We start from the raw sequence: 19,166 nt of genomic DNA, 5'->3' as shown, positions 1-19,166 counted from the left end.
AAAACTAGGCTTAGATTTCAAAGTTTTGTGCTCTAACATAAACTTGTCTTTTGATTCCATCTCCGTGAACTTTTGGAAGGATTCTAATGGTGCAAAGCATGAGCGCCAGGTCCTCCGCAGCCCCGTTTTCTTGCCTCATCCTGAGGGCCTTCTCCCAGGCCTGTTCTCTTTCCTTTACAGACTCGGTTCCAACTCCCAGGCTGGGTGGCACACAGTTCCCTCTGGGTGGCCTCTGTGCCACCTGGCTCCGCTTCACCCTGCTCCCTGTCCTTCATGGCTGTCTCCTTGTCACCTCTGGGCTGCAAGAACCATGGATTCCTTCCCTCCTCCTCCAGGGCCCTGCCAAGCCACAGGGCTTCATCTGAGCCCTGAGTGCCCTCACCCGCCTGCCTCAGCACAGGTGGGGCCAGGGAGCCAGTCATGGCAGCAGGGGAAGGCCTGGCTTGCCAAGGAGGTTAGCTGGGGGTGGGAGTTTGAGGCCAGCATGCACAGCTCTGCACAGAGCAGCGAGGCAGGAAGGAAGAGGGGACAATTGGGCGAAGGTTGAGGGGAAGAAGTGACTACAGCTCCTCCCTATAAAGCTGGAGCCGTGGGGGTAGGTGCACTCAGGTTTCTAGGTGCTTGCAGCACCCCCAGGGGTCTCTCCCCTCACTTTCACCCCACTCACCTACCCTGGGGAAGGTACCCGTGAACTACCTTCAGTGCCAGGCTTGGTGGCCAAAATAGGGACTCGCTGGCCAAGGCTTTGCTGTATCAAATGCTTCTGCACCTGTTACTCATCAGGGTTCCAGTGACTCTGGCCCAGTGCCACCAAAGAGGAAAACAAAGCCCTGCCTGATAACCACCAGCTGGCCAGGGGCTGAAGTGGGGGCTCAGGGCTCGAGCCTGCGGAGTGTACATGCATCAGAACGAGAAGGGGCTGAGGCCCACCTCAGCCCACGCAACCCGCTGCACCATGGAGCGTAGGGGGCAGTCACGCTGGACTGCTCCTTTCTCGCCACTCTGCCATCCTTACCCTAACAAGAATCCTGTGGTGTCAGTGCCAGAGAGCCCCTCCCCAGCCCCAGCAGCCACCACACACACACACACACACAGGCCACAGAATGAAACTCTTGCATTTTATTTCTGTAGAAAGCCCTGGCCTATATTCTTCAGACCCCGTCTCCAGGGCTACCGGAAGGTGGAAAAGCTCTGGGTGCCAGAGCAGGAGGCGTAGGGCACGCCCCGAGAGCGAATCTGCAGGGTGTGGAAGGTGAGCGGTGGGTTGGGGCCTGAGGAGCCCGGGTTCAGGGACTCCGTGTGAGGCTCCATCACAGTCACGGGGACCGCGTAGGCCAGCGTCTGGGGCCGGTCATCGTGGCGTCTCAGTGTGCCCTTGCTCAGCAGGTGCAGGATGCAGGAGAGGACGTCAGTGCTGCTGCAGGCGGAGCCCTTCCCAAGGCTGCTGAGCAAGCCCCGGGGTGGACACGGGCCCTTCTGCCAGGCCTCCAGCACCTGCAGGCAAAGCACGGGAGCGCGGTTGGCAGTGCCCGGTGTACTAGCTGCCAGGTTAGCCACGGCCTAGGGAGGAAGCCGTGGGGGCCGTAGGGCTGCTCCCACCTCTCTCACACTCAGGCTGCACAGTGATCCGGAGGCCTCAACAATGGACCTCCCCCTCCTCCAAAACCCCTCGGCTGCGCACCAGACAGACGAGCTGGTCGATGTGCAGCCCCTCGTCCCCGTGGGCCTTGAGGATGCGGACGATGAGGCAGTTCAGAAGGTTCCGTCTCTTCTCCAAGTTCCGGCCCCCTTCGTCCTCAGCTCTCAGGTAGGTCTGAGGCGGGATGAGCCACACGCTGCCCCTCCTTGGCCTGGGTTCCTCGCTGGTGTCTCGAACCTTAAGCACCCCTGAAATAAACACTGGCCACTTATGGGGGCCCCCGAGGAGGCTGGCCCTGGCTCAGAGTGGAGGCCCTGTGGCCCTGAAAGCATACCTCCTGGTATGTTCTCTTGCTCGTGGAAGTCCAAGGGGCCTCGAGAAGAGGTAAGAGGCCCGATCGCCTGATTCAGCAGGTCCGCAGAGAGCCCGGAGAGCGCCAGCAGGCTGTCCACGCAGACGGCCTTGAGGGGACAGGCGGAAGTATTCAGGGCTCCCCAGACAATGTGGAGGGGGGGTGGGAGGGGAGAACAGCGAGGCAAGGAGTAGGGGAGAAAGATAAAGGGCTGTGGGGAGAAGGGAAGGGTTGGGTTACCTTCAGATCGTTGAAATACAGCAGCAGCCACATCTGCACGGTGGACACGTGCAGGGTCTGGTCCCCAAACTGCAGCTCAGCCCGGCCCAGCCACGTCCACTGCAGTCGCCTCTGCATTCCGCGACCTAGAACAGGGTGGCTGACCTGAGAAGGTGCCAGGAGCGAGGGGACAGCACCAGGCTGCAGGGAGGGAGTGCTGTGGGCAAGCTGTGTCCCTGCTGATCCCTGCAGTGTGTGGGCTAGCACTGGTGCACACTATGGCTCCCTCCCACCCCCCACTGACAGTCCCTGGAATCTGGAAGCCACCTGGGACTAGCCCACACCAGGCACCCTCTAGTCACCATCTTTGGGGTGGGGTGGCACATTTTTAAGAAAAACTTATTGGAGCCAGTGCTGTGGCGTAGCAAGTAAAGCCGCCATCTGCAGTGCTGGCATCCCATATGGGCGCCGGTTCAAGTCCCTGCTGCTCCACTTCCTATCCAGCTCTCTGCTATGGCCTGGGAAAGCAGTAGAAGATGGTCCAAGACCCGGAAGAAGCTCCTGGCTCCTGGCTTCGGATCAGCACAGCTCTGCCCATTGTGGCCAACTGGGGGATGAACCAGCAGATGGAAGACCTCTCTCTCTCTGCCTCTCCTTCTTTCCCTGTTTAACTCTTTCAAATAAATAAATAAATCTTTTAAAAAAGAAAAATGTATTTTCATTTATTTGAAAGGCAGAGAGAGACAGAGAGGAAGACCTTCCATCCACTGAGTCACTCCCCAGATGCTGCAATGGCCCTGGGGCGGGGCTATGCTGAAGCCAGGAGCCAGGAACTACCCCATCCACATCTCCCATATGGGTGGCAGGGGCCCAAGGACCTGAGCTGTGATCTGCTGCTTCCCAGGTGCGCATGAGCTGAAAGATGAGCAGGAAAGAGCTGGGACTCCAACCCAGGCACCCTCACTTGGGATGCAGATGTCCCACGGTTAGCTGCTGAGTCAAACACACACCCCCGCTGTTTCTAAGGAGATAACATCAAGAGGTGAGGCAGGACTGGGGCGCTCATCAAGCTGGAATACTGAGACAGAGGAGACACTGCCCCCACTGGGCCAGGAGCACCCTGGGAAGGGCCTTCTCTGCTGTGTTGCCGCCTGGCCCAAGATCAGCCCCGCTGGGGTGGAGGGCACTCAGGACCACAGCTGATTGGCCAGGAAGGAGCCACATGTCCCAGTCTGAGAGAAGACGCTTTCTGGTGGCCTCAGGTGCCTCCTGCTGCCGTCATCCTCCCCCTAACCCACAAAGAGATGCCTGGGTCATCTTTAAGGACAGAAGCAGCGACCCGGAGACTAGTGTCTGACTGTGCCACCCCCCATGTAGAAACCTACACTCCAGTTCCTTCCTCACTGCCTAAGGAGTTCTTGTCCCTAAAGAACATCTCTTTCCCCATCAAGGCTCCCAACCCCAAGCTCCAATCCCAGCCCAAGGTCTTCTGGCCAGGCACAGGCCCCTCTGCCTGGTTACTCACTCCTGTTGTAGAAGTTGGAGTATCGGTTCAGGGTGCCCCGCAGGTAGGCGGGCAGGCAGATTCTGGGGTCCATCGTGTGGCAGATGGAGGCGACAGGCCAGCAGCGGGGGGACAAGACGAGCACAGACACTTCTGGCATCACCCCTTCATAATAAAGGTCCTCATTCTCTTCTTCCTCCCCCAGATCCAAAGCCGCTACTGCTCCAGCAGCCTCCTTCTTCTTGCTCTCACACTCCTGGCTGCTGGCCTCTTGGCCCACCTGCAGGAGCACAGGGTTCCCAAATGCCGTGGCCTCCTCCAGTTTGCTCCACGCCTCTGTTCTCTGCCCATGCGCCCCCACCCCACTGCCCGCCCCAGTCCCCAGCACCCACCTGGATTTTCTTCTCTGCGTCCTCCAGCCTCAGCAGCTCCTGATCAAGCCGCTGGAGCTGGTACACGTGGAACTGGCGCTGCAGCTCCTCGGAGGTGCTCAGGCTCCGCAACATCTGCTGCGGGAGGCGGTTGGGGAAGCAGGAACCAATCTGCTCCAGCACGGCCCCCTCCAGCCAGCTCGAGCCCACGCCGAGGAGACGGTCTGACATATACTGCCTGCAGCAACACAGCCAGGGCCCAGCCTCATCATGGCCCGCCCGGCCCAGCCTGCCCGCCTGACCCAGCCTGCCCACCACCATCTCCCCCTGGCAGGTCCACACTCACTGGTAGTAATGCTCGAAGGTGGTCGCTATCTCCAGGCCAGAGAAAATGAGGACAGACTCTAGGCATCGCTGCAGCTGTGCCAGCATCTCCATCCCCCGCGTCCCACCGATCCGGCTGCCCTGGATCCGCTGGTCAATGTTCCGGGCAAACTGCTCGCTCACCTGGATGTGAGAAGAGCACAGGTGGAGCCTGAAGCTTCTTCCAACTTATTATGTAGGAAGATTACAATGTTTATTTATTTGAAAGGCAGAGTTACAAAACAAGAGACACACAATGGGGCTGGCGCCATGGCGCAGGTTAATCCTCCACCTGTGGTGCCAGCATCCCATGTGGGCGTTGGTTCCAGTTCTGGCTGCTCCTCTTCCAGTCCAGCTCTCTGCTATGGCATGGGAAACCAGTAGAGGATGGCCCAAGTCCTTGGGCCCCTGCACCCGCATGAGGGACTGGGAAGAGGCACTCGGCTCCTGGCTTTGGATTGGCACAGCTCCAGCCGTTGCAGCCATTTGGGGAGTGGACCATGGAAGGAAGACCTTTCTGTCTCTCCCTTTCACTGTCTATAACTCTACCTCTCAAATAAAATCTTTAAAAAAAAAAAAAAAAAAAAAGAGACACACACACACACACACAGAATATCTTCTGTTTGCTGGCTTACTCCCAGGTAGCCCCAACGGCCAGGGCTGGGCCAGGCTGAAGCCAGGAGCCAGGAGCTTCTTCTGGGTCTCCCACGTGGATGTAGGGGCCCAAGCATTTGAGACATCCTCTGCTGCTTTCCCAGGCACATCAGCAGGAATCTGGATCAGAAGTAGAGCAGCTGGGCCTCAAACTGGCACCCATATGAGATGCTGGTATCGCAGGTGGGCTACACAGCAACACTTTATAAAATGAGGAAGTCAGTTCCATGCACAGTCGATGGCCACACTGTGGTGTTCCTGATGACATAGAGCCGGAGGCCCCTCGGGAGCTTGGCTTCACGCTCCTGCTGTGCCGTGCCCTGCTTACCCAGTGTGCATGCACTTCCGTTATCATTTGCTTCACCGTGTGTCTTCCCTGAGAACACTGTACACCCTGAAGGGAGGACTTCCCCCATCTTCTCACTATTCTCTCTCTACTCTTATCCCAGTGCAGAGACAGATTATGTGCTTATTAAATATGTTCTTTACTTTTTTAAGTTAATGTAAAGAAAATAGAGGGGCGCCGGATTCTGTCCCGGTTACTCCTCTTCCAGTCCAGCTCTCTGCTGTGGCCCCGGGAAGACACTGGAGGATGGCCCAAGTGACTGGGCCCTGAACCCGCATGGGAGACCAGGAGGAAGCACCTGGCTCCTGGCTTCAGATTGGTGCAGCGCGCCAGCCATAGCAGCCATTTGGGGGGTGAACCAACGGAAGGAAGACCTTTTTCTCTGTCTCTCTTTCTAACTCTGCCTGCGGGGGGGCGGGGATCAAAACAAAACAAAACAGCAAAACCTAAGGGGGCCAGCGCTGTGGTGCAGTGGGTTAACGCCCTGGCCTGAAGCAACGGCATCCCATATGGGCGCCGGTTTGAGACCTGGCTGCTCCTCTTCCGATCCAGCTCTCTGCTATGGCCTGGGAAAGCAGAAGATGGCCCAAGTCCTTGGCCCCTGCACCCACGTGGGAGACCCAGAAGAAGCTTCTGGCTCCTGGCTGCGGACTGACACAGTTCCGGCCATTGCAGCCAATTGGGGAGTGAACCATCAGATAGAAGACCTCTCTCTCTCTCTGCCTCTCCTGTCTCTGCATAATTCTGACTTTCAAATAAATAAATCTTTTAAAAAATAATTAAAAAATAGGCCGGCGCCATGGCTCACTAGGCTAATCCTCCACCTTGCAGCGCCGGCACACCGGGTTCTAGTCCCAGTTGGGGCGCCAGATTCTTTCCCGGTTGCCCCTCTTCCAGGCCAGCTCTCTGCTGTGGCCCGGGAAGGCAGTGAAGGATGGCCCAAGTGACTGGGCCCTGAACCCACATGGGAGACCAGGAGAAGCACCTGGCTCTTGCCTTCGGATCAGCGCGGTGCGCCGGCCACAGTGCGCCAGCTGTGGCGACCATTGGAGGGTGAACCAATGGCAAAAGGAAGACCTTTCTCTCTGTCTCTCCCACTTCCATTCTGTCAAAAAAAAAAAAAAAAAAAAATTAAAAAAGAAAATAGATTTCATGTACTTCACAGGTACTGTTCTTATTAAATATTTGTGGACAGAACAGAGATGGTGGGGTAGGCACTACAGCACAGTGGGTTCACCACTTGGGACATCATCATCCCATATTGAGTGCCAGGTTTAAGTTCTGGCTGTTCTACTTACAATCCAGCTTCTTGATAATGTGCCTGGGAAAGCACCAAATGATGGCCCAAGTGCTTGGGTCCCTAACACCATGTGGGAGACCTAGACAGATTTCCAGGCTCTGGCTTTGGTCTGGCCCAGGCCTGACTACTGCAGGCATCTGGAGAGTGAACCAGTGGAAGGAAAAGAATATATAAATAAATCTTTAAAATCTTCAAAAAATACTGAAGTAAATTACAGTATATCCATTACATGGTGCTTATGCACAAATAAAAAATGAGAACAAATAGGAACACTGAAAAATCTTCTATTTTAACAGTCAATCGAATATACGAGAGGCGAGCCCTGTGGCACAGGTTAAGCTGCCACTTGGGATGCCTGCAGCCCATGTCAGAGTGCCTGGGGTCAAGTCGGGCAGCAGCAGATGGCCCAAGTACCGTGCCACCCACATGGGAGACCCAGACAGTTCCCAGCTTCAGCTTGGCCCAGCCCCAGTTGTTGGGGGCATCTGGGAGCGATAAAGGAGCGATCTCTCTATCTCTCCCTTTTTATCACTCTTTCAAATTAATTAATTAATTTTTAAAGAAAACTAATCCAGGAGGGGCAGGCAATTGGCACGGTGGTTAAGATGCCTGCATCCCACATCAGAGGGCCTGGCTTTGAGTCCTCGCTCTGCTCCTCATTCCAGCTTTCTGGTAATACACACCCTGGTAGGCAGCAAGTGATGGCCCAAGTGTTTGGATCACTGCCACCCACATGGGGAGACCTGGATTGCGTTCCAGACTCCTGGCTTCGGCCTGGCCCTGCCTCAGCTGTTGCAAGTGTTTGTGGAGAGAAGTAGTAGACAGAAGATCTTTGTTCCTGTCTCTCTGCCTTTCAAATAAATAGATTAATTAACTAATTAATTAAAATTTAGAGAACACAGGATACAACAACACAGTTACTTGAGAAAATCATGCATCCTGGGGCTGGCGCTGTGGTGCAGCAGGCTAACACCCTGGCCTGAAGCGCCAGCATCCCATATGGGCGCCAGTTCGAGACCTGGCTGCTGCATTTCCAATCCAGCTCTCTGCCATGGCCTGGGAAAGTAGTAGAAGATGGCCCAAGTCCTTAGGCCCCTACACCCATGTGGGAGACCCGGAAGAAGCTCTTGGCTCCTGGCTTCGGATTGGCACAGCTCCAGCCATTGTGGCCATTTGGGGAGTGAACCATCGGATGGAAGACCTCTCTTTCTCTCCTTTCTCTGTGTAATTCTGACTTTCAAATAAAGAAATAAATCTTAAAAAAAAAAAAAAAAAGAAAATCATGCATCCTAACAGAAAAATACACATCAAGATATGCATGATAGTATGCTACAGGTCACTACTTTTTTTCTTTTTACTACTTTTCGCATTTTTCAACACCATGATTACATACAAATACACTGAACAGGAACGGAGAAGACCACCGTGCGGCAGGGGAAAGGTGAGGGGCAGTGGGAGACGTACGTGGGCAGCTCTGAGAAAAGGGAGCTTCAGCAAGGCCCCAGCACAGCCGTTCTGCAGTGCCAGCAGGAAGGCGGCCCGTGGCCCGAACAGCTCAGAGCTGGACTTCTGCAGGTTATAGAAGTGCTCACAGTAGCGAGGCACAAAATCGTCGTCCCGCCAGTGTGAGGTCAGAAAGCTGTGCACCTGGAAGGAAGGGGCAGGAGTAGGACGTGCCGGCACGCCGCCACCCCAGCGCCCCAATTCCCCGACGCCTGCTCCTGCCCACCTGCTCCTCCACCACGGCTCGCCAACAGCGCGTCAGATTTCTCATGATGCTGCTGGGAAGGCCCCTGGTGGCCAGGGAGCTCCAGTCGTGGCTTCTGTTTCTGCCCTCTGCGGAGACAGAGGAAAAGAAGACTCAGGAAGGGGTAGCCCTTCGGCTCCTGGATCCCTATCCAAGGGAGCACCCTGGGGCCTTTCCTGCCACACTGCCAGCCAAAATGATGTCCCTGGACATCATCCACAGCCCTGCAGGACGGACAGGCTTGGCACACAGGGAAGGGAAGGGAAGGGCCAGATCCTGTGGAGTGCTAGTGGGAGCCCAGGAAACTGATGCTGTCTGCCAGGATCCCCCACACTTACTGGGCCGAGGAGTGGCCACCACCGGAGGAGGCGCCTGGCAGGGCTCCACGTGCACCAGCAGGTGGGTGAGGCGGCGCACCCTTGAGGAGAAAGCTGCCGCACGGCTCTGGGGATTGTGGGCAGCCTCCCGACACTCCAAGTACTGGTCCAACAGCCAGCCCAGGGGGCTGATGCCATCCTCATCTGGAGGCAGAGAAAAACATGAGGTGCAGCATGTCTGCAAGGCAGCGGGAGAACCTGGCTGCACAGCAGTACAGAGAGAGCAGCCAGAGTGACACAGGGGACTGGGCTGCAAGATCCCCGCACACCTATGGTGTCAGTGGGCACCTGGGAGATGTGGGGAAGGGGACAGCCCCTGGGCTGTGACAGAGGGCACTGGGGTGATGACTTCGGGTACCAAAGGGCCAAGAGCATAACCCAGGTGGTTCTAGGGTACAGCCAGGTGCTGGTCAGTGGGGCTAGGCAATGTAAAGGGGGCCGGTTGGGGGGTGGTTACCGGGGGAGGTGATGTTCTGCACCAGGGGGCTGACCAGGGCCTCCCAGCAGGTCTTGCCCAGTGCTTGGGCAGCCTCATCATCAGGGAGGAAGTAATCAGCAAAATTCTGCTCCTGGCGCAAAGCCCCATTGAGTCTGGGGATGAGGACGGAGAAGGAAGGTGTCAGGGGCTTGAGGAGCAGGTCACCTGGTCAGCGTCCACCCAACCTGAAGTTGCTGGCTGACCCTAGCACCCATCCTAGAGCCCACCGGGTACTTTGGGGCTGCTGTGGGCTAACTGGCAGTCCCATTCCCAGCCCACCCATGAAATCTCATCCCTTTATCCTTTCTTCTCCTCTTACACTCCAAGCCCCATTAAAGCCCCATCCCATGGTCCCCATTGAGCCCTGCATGCCAGCCATTTGCAGTGAGCCCGCCTTGCACACAGACCCACGCGCATGCACACATGCATGCACACACACGCACACACACGCACCGAGAACTCAGGTGCAGGAGGCTCCTACGGTTCTCTGCTATGTCTTGGCTCCAGGCCTGTGCGCGAACCATGTAGAAGAGGCGTGTGTGACGACACAGTTGCTCCCGGAACACTGGCCAGAATGTGGGCTTGGGCCCCAGCACCTCCACACCCCGAATGCGCGTGTCAATGCCACCCTGCAACACATACAGGCCTGTTTTCACTTACCGTCGTGGCATTGCTGGGGTAAGCCATGCTAACAAGCCTGCCCTCTAGGGCTGCCCCAGGCCCCAGCAGACACCTGGTTTAAGATCAGCCACACTGACAGGGCTCAGAGCCTCACACCTGGGGGCCACACCCCATAGCCTTGGCCTCACCTGCTGGCAGCGCTTGATGCGGATCTGAATGACGGGCCAAGGGTGGGTGAGGTTCTCCAGGAGGATCACGCGGCTGGCACAAGGCATCACATTCACCTGCAGGGCGAAGACAGGGCCATTCCCGCCATATGCGTGGACAGGAGAGCTGAGTGCACCCGAGTGAGTTCATCCAGTTCCAGACCCTGCAGCCTGTCCCTCCCTTCTGTAGCCCAGGGATGGGTGGGGTCCTTGCTCAGGGTCTGAGGCTGTCACATAGGCACAGGGAGAAAGGACTCACTCTGCTTTCTGTGGGGGCACAAGACAGGAAGGAGTTTAGGAGTTTAGGGTATGAGTACGAAAGTGGATCCCGTGGGGGTGGGCTAATGGCACAGGGGTCCCTACTGAGTTGAGTTCCGTGGTAAGAGAGCTTGCATTGTCGCCCCCGCACACCACCACCCGGGCAGGCATGTAGCTTGAGTCCTCGCCAGCCACCAGCAGAATCAGCTGCCTACAGGTAGGAGAGGAGCCAGTGAGCACCAGCACCTGGCATACCCGAGCCTGGGAACTCTTTGGCCAAATTCAGGGAGTGGGAGGAGGCTTTCAGCAAGACACACAGCGCCATCTCAAGAAAGCATAGGTGTGTGGCTGAGCACGTGTGCACCCGTGCGTGTTACCTGATGAGGACGCCCTGGCGCATGTGCAAGGTGATGAAGTGGGAGCCGGCGCTGCCGCTGGACTCCCAGTAGGTCTTGGGGTTGCGGTCCGTCAGCTTGCTGGCCCGGTGCGGGTTGGAGGACACCTCCACCTTCTCCCAGCACTTGTCCTCGTTCTCGCCCATACTGGAGCCTGGGGGTGAGTAGGGAGTGGTGGAGGGCACAGCCTGGAAGGCGCAGGTGTGGGGATGCGAGGCGAGGTGGGGGATGGGCATTAACCTTGGCACAGATATCTGAGGAACACATCAAAGAAGGGGATGTTGATGGGCCGGTGGGTTCGTCTGTGGTCTTCAATCTGGCCTAGCACCATCTGCAGCCGGAAGGTGGGTGAGAAGGGGGAAGGGAGGAAGGAGAAACACCAGAGATGCATGGAAACACGGTGTGGGAGAGGCCAGGCAGCGGTGGGACTTCCTTCATGGCATGGAGGAACAGGCCCAGGCTCCTGGGAGCCACCTAGTCTCAGGCACGCACCCCTCCCAACCACTGCTCACACAGGGCTGAGCCCACGAACTTCCCTCCTGACCTGGATGCAGCCCCCCAGAATGTTGGTAATGAGTTTCCGGTACAGGTGGGCATGCTTCTCGCACTTGAACACCACGTCCCGTAGCTCCTGCGCCAGCTCCAGCTTCCCCAGATGCTTCTCCAGGGCCTTGGAGATGGCATCTCGGGCTCCCAGCTGGTTCAGCACCACGGCGTAGTCCCGGCTCGCTGAGGTCAGGTGGTGCAGGAAAACGATCAGCTCCTGGAGCACCTGGATGGCACATCAAGGGGCAGGTGACCACAGGGGACAGAGCAGAGCCACAAGGGCATCCGCAGTACAGAGCCACTGTGCACTATGTGCAGGGGGTGCTGTGGTGAAAACAACAACAGTGAGGAACTAAAAAGACAGGGATGGGAGATGTGAGAGCCAGGTGGGATTAGAGAACCAAAGACAAACTGAAATGAATGGAAAATGCCAAGAGGTGCCCGGCCTCCCGAGGGATATACACTAATGACATCAGCAAGAGGAGCAGATAGCAGACTTGGGTTTCTTCAGGTCAGGTCCAGTGGACCCAAGCACCAGCTGCAGGACTGTGTGGAGATGTGCAGGCCCCAGGCACAGATGTGCATGGCTCGGGCAGGGGGACCCAAGGAAGGACAAGGTGTGTGTATGGACACTCAAGGAGTCCACCTCAGAAGCCTAAACCTGGCTACCAGCCAAAGGTGCGGCCTGCAGACACCCACTGCACCACAACCCTCATTCTCTGACCACGTCTGTGACCAGGCGCTCTCTGTAGCTCTCACAGGAGATTCTGGTTCCTGATGGTCCCCTCTGCTGCCTCCATCCCCTTTCTCCCACGCCCCGGGCCGACAAGAGCATCGTTAAGGCTTTCATGTAGCATATATAGATTCTCTGGTATAAGCAAGGGGCCGCTAAGTGAGACTGCACACTTGGGTTTATTGATATTTGCACAAGGAAACACAGGAAGGGTACCTAAGTTAACACAAGCAGTTAGCAATAAGGATGGCAGGTGTGAGCAAGAACGCTCAATGTATACCTTGTTACATCGTTTTGATTTGTGAACCGTGTGAGTGTGTTACCTATTTAAAAAAATAAAATTCAATTTTAAAAACACAACTCAATGCAAGAGCACAAAGGCTCCGTCGTGTCCCCCACAGCGCTGCCCGGGGTGTCGGGCTCACCAGCGGCAGCCCCGGGCGTTCTCCCTCCCAGCATATCCCACAGCAGGGTGGGGGTACCTCTCGGTCGGTGTTTGGGGACCGCAGGCAAGCCATGCAGGCACTCATAGCCTCATGCCAGGGCAGTAGCAGTGCGTCGGGGAAGTCCACCAGCTGCTTCAGGATTCTGGGGATTGAGAGGACACGGATGTGCAGGCAGCCACACGCTGACCCCTCTGCCCAGCCCTGCCTCTCACACCCCCTGACCTCAGAGCAGTCAGGTGCAGGGCTCTGTTGGTGGCTGGCGTGCCGAGGCTCTCCATCAGTGCGAGGAAGGGCTGGGGCTGACGCTGGAGCTGCAGCAGTAAGGGTGGGACCGCATGCTGCCGGCTGCTCTCTGAGCTAAGGGCTTGCTCCAGATCCAGGAGGATTTTCCCAGTGGGGCCGCAATCCTCTGCCAGACGCTGCAGAGGAGACTCGGGGCTCTTACAAGGGGCTTCTTTGGCTGCGGGAGAGGAGGAGCCGCAAGGGTTGGCCACTGTTAGTGACAGCGATCACAAAAGGACTGAGTCACAACTCTCAATCATGTTTTCTCATTTCTCCGAAAAATGTTTTTGATTTGTCTCCCTAAAAGTTAGGCTTGAAGATCTCATCTTACAAGATGTCATTAAAACATGTTATATTCTGTATTCTTAAGGTAGCTAAGCAGCTCTCTGCTTACAATCATCAGACCATGTCCTTAGATTTAAAAGCAGTTTTTCTCTGCCACAAAAAGTTGGAGCTAGGGGCCAGCGCTGTGGTGTAGTGGGTAAAGCTGCCACCTGCAGTGCCAGCATCCCATATAGGCATCGGTTTGAGACCAGCTGCTCTGCTTCCAATCCAGCTCTGTGCTATGGGCTGGGAAAGAAGTAGATGGTCCAAGTGCTTGGGCCCCTGCGCCCATGTGGGAAACACGGAAGAAGCTCCTGGCTCCTGGCTTTGGATCAACCCTGCTCCAGCCATTGTGGCCATTTGAGGAGTGAACCAGCAGACAGAAGATTGATCTCTTTGTACTCTTCTAAATAAATAAACTTTTTCTTTTTTTAAAGTCTGTTTTATTTTTGAAAGGTAGAGTTACACAGAGGTCTTCCATTTGCTGGGTCACTCCCCAAATGACTACAACGACTGGGGCTGGGCCAGCCAAAGCCAGGAGCCAGGAGCTTCTTCCAGGTCTCCCACATGGGTGTAGGAGCCCAAGCACTTGGGTCATCCTCTGCTGCTTTACCAGGTGCATAAGCAGGGAGCTGAATCAGAAGTACAGCCGGGACTCAAACCAGTGCCCGCATGGGATGCTGGCACTGCAGGTCAGAGCTTTAACACACTACACCATAGCACCGGCTCAATAAATAAATCTTTTAAGCCCCTGTATTCATGTGGGAAACCCAGATGAGGCTTTTGGCTACTGCTGGATGGAAGATCTCTCTGTCTCTCCCTCTAACTCTGCTTTTCAAATAAATAAATGTTTTTTTAAAAAATGCAAAAGAACAATTAATTTTTTCTTGATTTTTATCTATTTTCATTTTATCTGAAAAGCAGAGAGACAAAGAGAGAGATCTTCCATTGTTGGTTCACTCCCCAAATGCTTGCCAACAGCTAGGGCAGGCTGCAGCCAGGAGCCTGGAACTCAATCCAGTCTCTCCAGAGGGGTAGCAGGCACCCAGGTACTTCAGCCATCCCTTGTTGCCTCCCAGGGTATGCATTACTATGAAGCTGCATCGGAAATGGAGTAGCTGGAATTCGAACCAGGTGCTTCAACAGGAGATGAAGGAATCCTAAACAGTAACCTAACCTCTGCACCAAATATTCCCACCTGAGGGCTTGTTCAAGGTTGCAAACATCTCTTACAATTTTCTAACTTTCCATCCTCCTTCATTCTTTGATGGGAAGACATCTACTTCATTTGTTATGATCTCCAAGTTTCAAATTCTTCCTAAAGTGCCACTTTTTTCAAAAAAATTAGATTCATCCATTTACTTAATTATCTGAAAGGCAGAGTGATAGGCGGGGTGTGGTGGGGAGGGGTGATGTGGAGACAAAGAGTGACAGTAAGCAACAGCCAGAGCAAGAGAGACAGAGATCTCCTGTCACTCGTACACTTCCCAAATGGGCACAACAGAAGTCAGGAGCCAGGAATTCCATCCAGGTCTCCTCTGTTGGTGGCAGGGACTCAAATACTTGGAGGGACTATCTCCTGCTTCCCAAGCACTTTAGCAAGGAACTGGACTGGAAGTGGAGCAGCCAGGACTTGAACTGGCACTCATGGGATGCAGGCTCCCTAAGCAGCAGCTTAACCTGCTGCACCACAATGCCTGCCCTCTAAGAGGCCATCCTGCCCAGACAGCGCTGCGCAACTATTAGCACAGACAGTTCTCCTGCACCAGTGCCCTCCGAAAGCAAATCTGCACAGCTGCTATCTTTGTCTGCATCTACCTTGAGCTCTAGCTGTGTCTTCTGATTCCTGGGGCGGGGCCCGGGCTTCCAGCAGGACATCTCGCTCAGCTTCTACAGAGGATGCGTAGGCCACTTGCCCTAACAGGGCTTCGGGCCCATACTTCCTGTAGATACGGCAGTTGAGCAGGTCCCTAAGGGCGCTGTCATCAAGTTTCTGTGGCAGAGACAGCAGCAGGTCCTGGGCCAACTCTATGGGGACTACCAGCTCGGCCAGGATCTCGTCATCCAGAATATGCTACCGGGGAGAGAAAGCCGTCATTGCAGGCAGCCCTGAGGACTCCCAGGCTTCAGGGCGACCTGGCAGGGCCAGGGGTCTCTGCATACACACCCCTCCCTCACTGTGAACCTCTCATGGCTGGCAGCTGGCTCCTCCCAGAAAGCTAACCCACTCCTTCCACCTCCCAACATTCCAGACCCCACTGCCCACCCTGCGCCTCCCAAATGCTCTATCACAGTGCAGCACTCGCAGTGCAGCCCTCCAGCCTCCAGGGGTCTCTACCTCTCCATCCAGGTTCTCCTGGAGGAGCTGCAGAACATCCTGGTGGTCAGACTCGCCCAACTTCCTGACGAAGAAGAGGAGCTCCCACCACTCAGCCTGGGTCAGGTGCTCCCTCTCCTCAGCATCCTCATCCTCGGGCGGCACATAAGGCGCAGCATGGAGCTCGGTCATGGGCTTCCAGCGCAAGGAGGGCAGGGCTGTGGAAGTGGGCCACGCGCACAGGATGTCACCCAGCCCAGACTGCCTCTCGGCTCCGGGCTGACCCCTGCTTCCTCCCTGAGCTCACCTCGATCCAGAGCTCCACTGATCATCGCCCTCTGGTACTCATCAGCTTCAACCATGTCCTCCATGTCTTCCTCAAAGCCTAAGATCTCCAGCATGTGCCAGTGCACCCAATAGGTGTGGCCTGTCGACTCCCAGAATACCTGCGAGATGGGGGAAAGTGAGAGGGAGAGGGAAGAGGGCTCACGGATGACCGGGTGTGATCCAGCGATGAGGACTTAAGCCCTTAGGGTGACCGCTTGGTCAGGTTTGGAAAAATCTCCATAGAACAAATACATGCACTCAAAGGACGCCTTTTCCTTTGGGGGATGGGTCTCCTTTCACCTGTTCATTGATGGCCTTTGTCCCGACACTTCCTCCTGGCCTCAAGCACCCCATCTCTCTAATCTTGACCTCTTAGGGAGCCTTGCCGTCTCGTCTCCTAAACACAGACACCACATCCTCCCTCTCCAGTGCGGACGCCTGTCACCACCTTGGTCTTCCTGAGGATTCTCTCCCGGGATAGTCCACTGGAGCTCCCTCATCCCGAGAAGGTCCCCAGCAGTGTCCCATCACTGGGCACCGCACACCCACCTGCGCAGGGGGCACACCGCTGTTGCTCTGCTGGAACTCGCCCTCATCGCCAGCACTGATCTCCTCGAAGTTATCCAGCATCCGCACGCGCATCCCCGGCTCCAGCGTGTCCCGCACATACAAGGCGTAGGTATTGCCGCTTGCAAACTGAGAGCGAGGGCGAAACCGCCTTGACCGCCTGAGGGCGGGCTGAGCCTCGGTGGGTGGGAGCTGAGGGTCCCCATCCGCCACCTGAGGCTGGAAGATGGAACAGGGGGACCGTGGAGAGCTCCCTGGTCTGTTCCAGGCCCGGTCCCAGCGCATGGCCTGCACCAGCTCTGAGATCAGGGTACCCATGGCCATGCTGTACTCCAGCTCCAGCCGAGCCCTGTCCCCACTCAAGTCTTCAGGAGCAGAGTTGTTCTGGGCGCCCGATTCTCCAGCATTGTCGTTCAGCTGATCCAGGAGGGAGGTGACATGCAGATAGTGCTTCACCAGGGAGAAGAGCAGCCTTCCCGGGACCTGCGGGATGCAACTCGTGGTCACACCCGCCTCGTCCCGGCTTTAGTGCCCCTCTCGGTAGCATCCTCTGGAGACAGCTACTGAGGCCCAGGCCCCAGATCTTGCCCACAGCTTCCCCACCTGGCCCTCACATGATACCTGTGGCAGCTGAATGCCCTCGAAAGACATGGGATGTTCGGCGAGCGTGGCCTGTGCAAACAGTGCTAGCAGAGCACAGCGGCTGTCAAAATCCAGCTGCTTCTCAATGGCCTCTTGCTGGCTCAGTGACAGAAGAATCTGGGTCCGGGTCCCTGCAACCCACACTTCAATTGGTGACGACTCCCTAACCTCACCTTTCCCAGGCATCTCGCCTGAGCCCTCTGTGCTCCCACTCCAGTCCTCCTGCCACCACATGATGGCAACATGGTAAGCTTCCAAAGCCAGTTTACTCTCTCATCCCGACACACACATGGCAGAGTCTAAACTCTCTGCACAAAAGACCAAGTCATATAAGGTTCTCCAGGATGCAGTCTTTTCTCTTTCTGCAGAGATACCTTGGCTCAATCCTCCCCCACCCCCTGCCACGCCTCCATTCCCTTTCCCTCCAGCATAACTGTTTCCATTCTAACAAGGCCAGGCTCCTGCCACAGCGTCCCGAGTCCCTGAGCTGACCCAGCCTGTCTCCTGCCTCCTCTCCCTCCCCGACACAGCCCCTCACCAGCATCATGGGAGGACAGGGCTTGTATCATCCGGCCTGCGCTCCAGCGGATCTGATAATCGGGACTATTCAACATACGCATGAGCAAGTCCAGGACCCTGGGGTCTTTGAATATGCCAGTGAGGGGCTCGATGCTGGCGTAGGCGCTGAGCACGTGCACCGTGTGAAGCAGAGGCGCAGGAGGGGTGGCGCCCACACACTCCTCCAGCTGCCGGAGGGCCCTCTGGATCAGAGACTTCACGTCCGTCTCCATCTCGCCCAGCACAGACTTGTCCAGGGCCCCAGTCTCCGCCGCGGACTCCTGCGAGGGCCCGACCACCTGGCCGTCCTCGTCCAGCATCTTGTGGCAGTTGGCGTAGATCTCATCGTTGGACATCCACAGCAGGATGTGCTCAGCTTTGCAGTCCACTTGGCCAGAGCCCGCTTCCCCCTCATCCCCACGCCTGAGGATGAGCCAGCGGATCTGGTACTCGGGGTGGCCGTCGTGGCCCACGCGCTGGCGGATCAACTCATCAGGATAGGCGTGCAAGCCGGGCCCCAGGGGGACCCTGAATTCCCTGTAGCGGAGTTCTCCCACCATCTTGGCACCTTGCACACACAAGGAAGAGAAAACAGGCAAGCTGTGGTTGAGAGGGGCGGTCAGGACACCAAGGCCGTGCAGGAGTTGGAAAAGCAAATGTAGCAGCAGCTGCTGGGCTCGGGAGTTGCTATCGCTCGCGGGGTGGGGCAGGCCTCAGCGGCGCACACTGGGGCGTTAGGAGGGAGCATAAAATTCGGGGGCTCTGCGGCCAGGAGGATTGGTTTGGAAGTGTGGAAGAGGGATGGTGGGGGCAGGGCGGCCTTGGCGTTGGGACGGGCGGAGAAGGGGGTGTGTTCAGTAGCGAGCTGGGGCGGGAGATCCCGGGCGTGGGGGGGGGGGGGGCAGGCGCGCCAACTCTAGGGGCTCAGCTCGGGAAGCGGGGTGGCAGAGACCCCGAGAACTGGGCGCCGGCGGCACTTCTGTGGCAGCAAGGCTGGCGGGGAGCCGCGAGGCCCGCGAGGCCCGCGCGGCGGACACAGCCCGGGGCTGAGGGGGCGCGAGGCTCGGCACGTCAAGGCAGCGCGGCCGCGCGGGAGAGGGGTCCAGGCCGGAGAGGGGCAGCCCGCGGCACGGCGCGGGGAGGCGGCCACGAGGGCCGGGGAGCTGGGGGCGGCAGCGGGAACAGGCGGGCGGGCGCCAACCCAGGGCAGGGGCAGGGGGCCGCGGCGGGGCTCTGGCCACCTCAGAATTCCACCGGGTCCTGGCGCGACGCCTGTCCTTCGCAGAGCCAGGGACGCCACACGGACGACGGCGGCGACGGCGGCGGCGCTGGCGGAAGTTTGCGCCCGCCCGGGCTCCCCGAGGGGGTCGCGGCGTGGGGCGGGAGGGGGCGTGTCCCCGCCGGGCGCGCAGGGGGCGTGGCGCGCGGGGGGCCGGCGCCCGGGGCGAGTGCCCGGTCTCGCGGCCGCCGGGGCGGGGAGGAGCCTGTTCCCCGCCGGCGGCGCCCGAGCCCAGCCCTGGGGCTCCGCTGCCCGCCCGGAGCTAAGAACTGACTTCCGCCGTCCCCAGCGGAAAACCTGGGGCCCTGAGAGGAC

General features: G+C 57.3%; 1 protein-coding gene across 3 annotated transcripts; it reads right to left on the bottom strand.

The window, feature by feature from the left end:
• Positions 1-1,104: 1,104 nt before the first annotated feature.
• Positions 1,105-19,158, bottom strand: CUL7 (cullin 7). 3 transcript variants are annotated; one of them, XM_051854725.3, is made up of 26 exons: positions 18,814-19,158; positions 17,553-18,140; positions 16,994-17,145; positions 16,355-16,855; positions 15,786-15,924; positions 15,500-15,696; positions 14,980-15,235; positions 12,778-13,015; positions 12,592-12,697; positions 11,375-11,602; positions 11,071-11,161; positions 10,813-10,984; positions 10,541-10,646; positions 10,160-10,255; positions 9,804-9,979; positions 9,330-9,463; positions 8,834-9,016; positions 8,478-8,584; positions 8,213-8,395; positions 4,432-4,592; positions 4,107-4,323; positions 3,736-3,994; positions 2,232-2,356; positions 1,974-2,100; positions 1,682-1,887; positions 1,105-1,494 (listed from the first exon to the last, which is right to left on the bottom strand). In XM_051854725.3, exons 2-26 carry the CDS (start codon positions 18,130-18,132, stop codon positions 1,171-1,173), a joined length of 5,064 nt encoding a protein of 1,687 aa, XP_051710685.3. In that variant the 5' UTR covers positions 18,133-18,140; positions 18,814-19,158; the 3' UTR covers positions 1,105-1,170. The 3 variants fall into 3 exon arrangements, 1 of the variants encoding a protein (XP_051710685.3); XR_016234602.1 differs by lacking the exons at positions 1,105-1,494; positions 1,682-1,887; positions 1,974-2,100; ... (1 more) ...; positions 3,736-3,994; positions 9,330-9,463 and having other exon boundaries at positions 4,112-4,323; XR_016234603.1 differs by lacking the exons at positions 1,105-1,494; positions 1,682-1,887; positions 1,974-2,100; ... (5 more) ...; positions 8,478-8,584; positions 8,834-9,016 and having other exon boundaries at positions 9,364-9,463; positions 10,160-10,444.
• Between the last annotated feature and the right edge of the window lie 8 nt (positions 19,159-19,166).

This window comes from Oryctolagus cuniculus, chromosome 5 (assembly GCF_051225735.1).
Source record: "Oryctolagus cuniculus isolate XC-2025 breed Fujian yellow rabbit chromosome 5, ASM5122573v1, whole genome shotgun sequence".
Taxonomy (NCBI): Eukaryota; Metazoa; Chordata; class Mammalia; order Lagomorpha; family Leporidae; genus Oryctolagus; species Oryctolagus cuniculus.
Note: the sequence above shows the minus strand (reverse complement) of the source record. Positions and strands in the feature narration are given on the sequence as shown.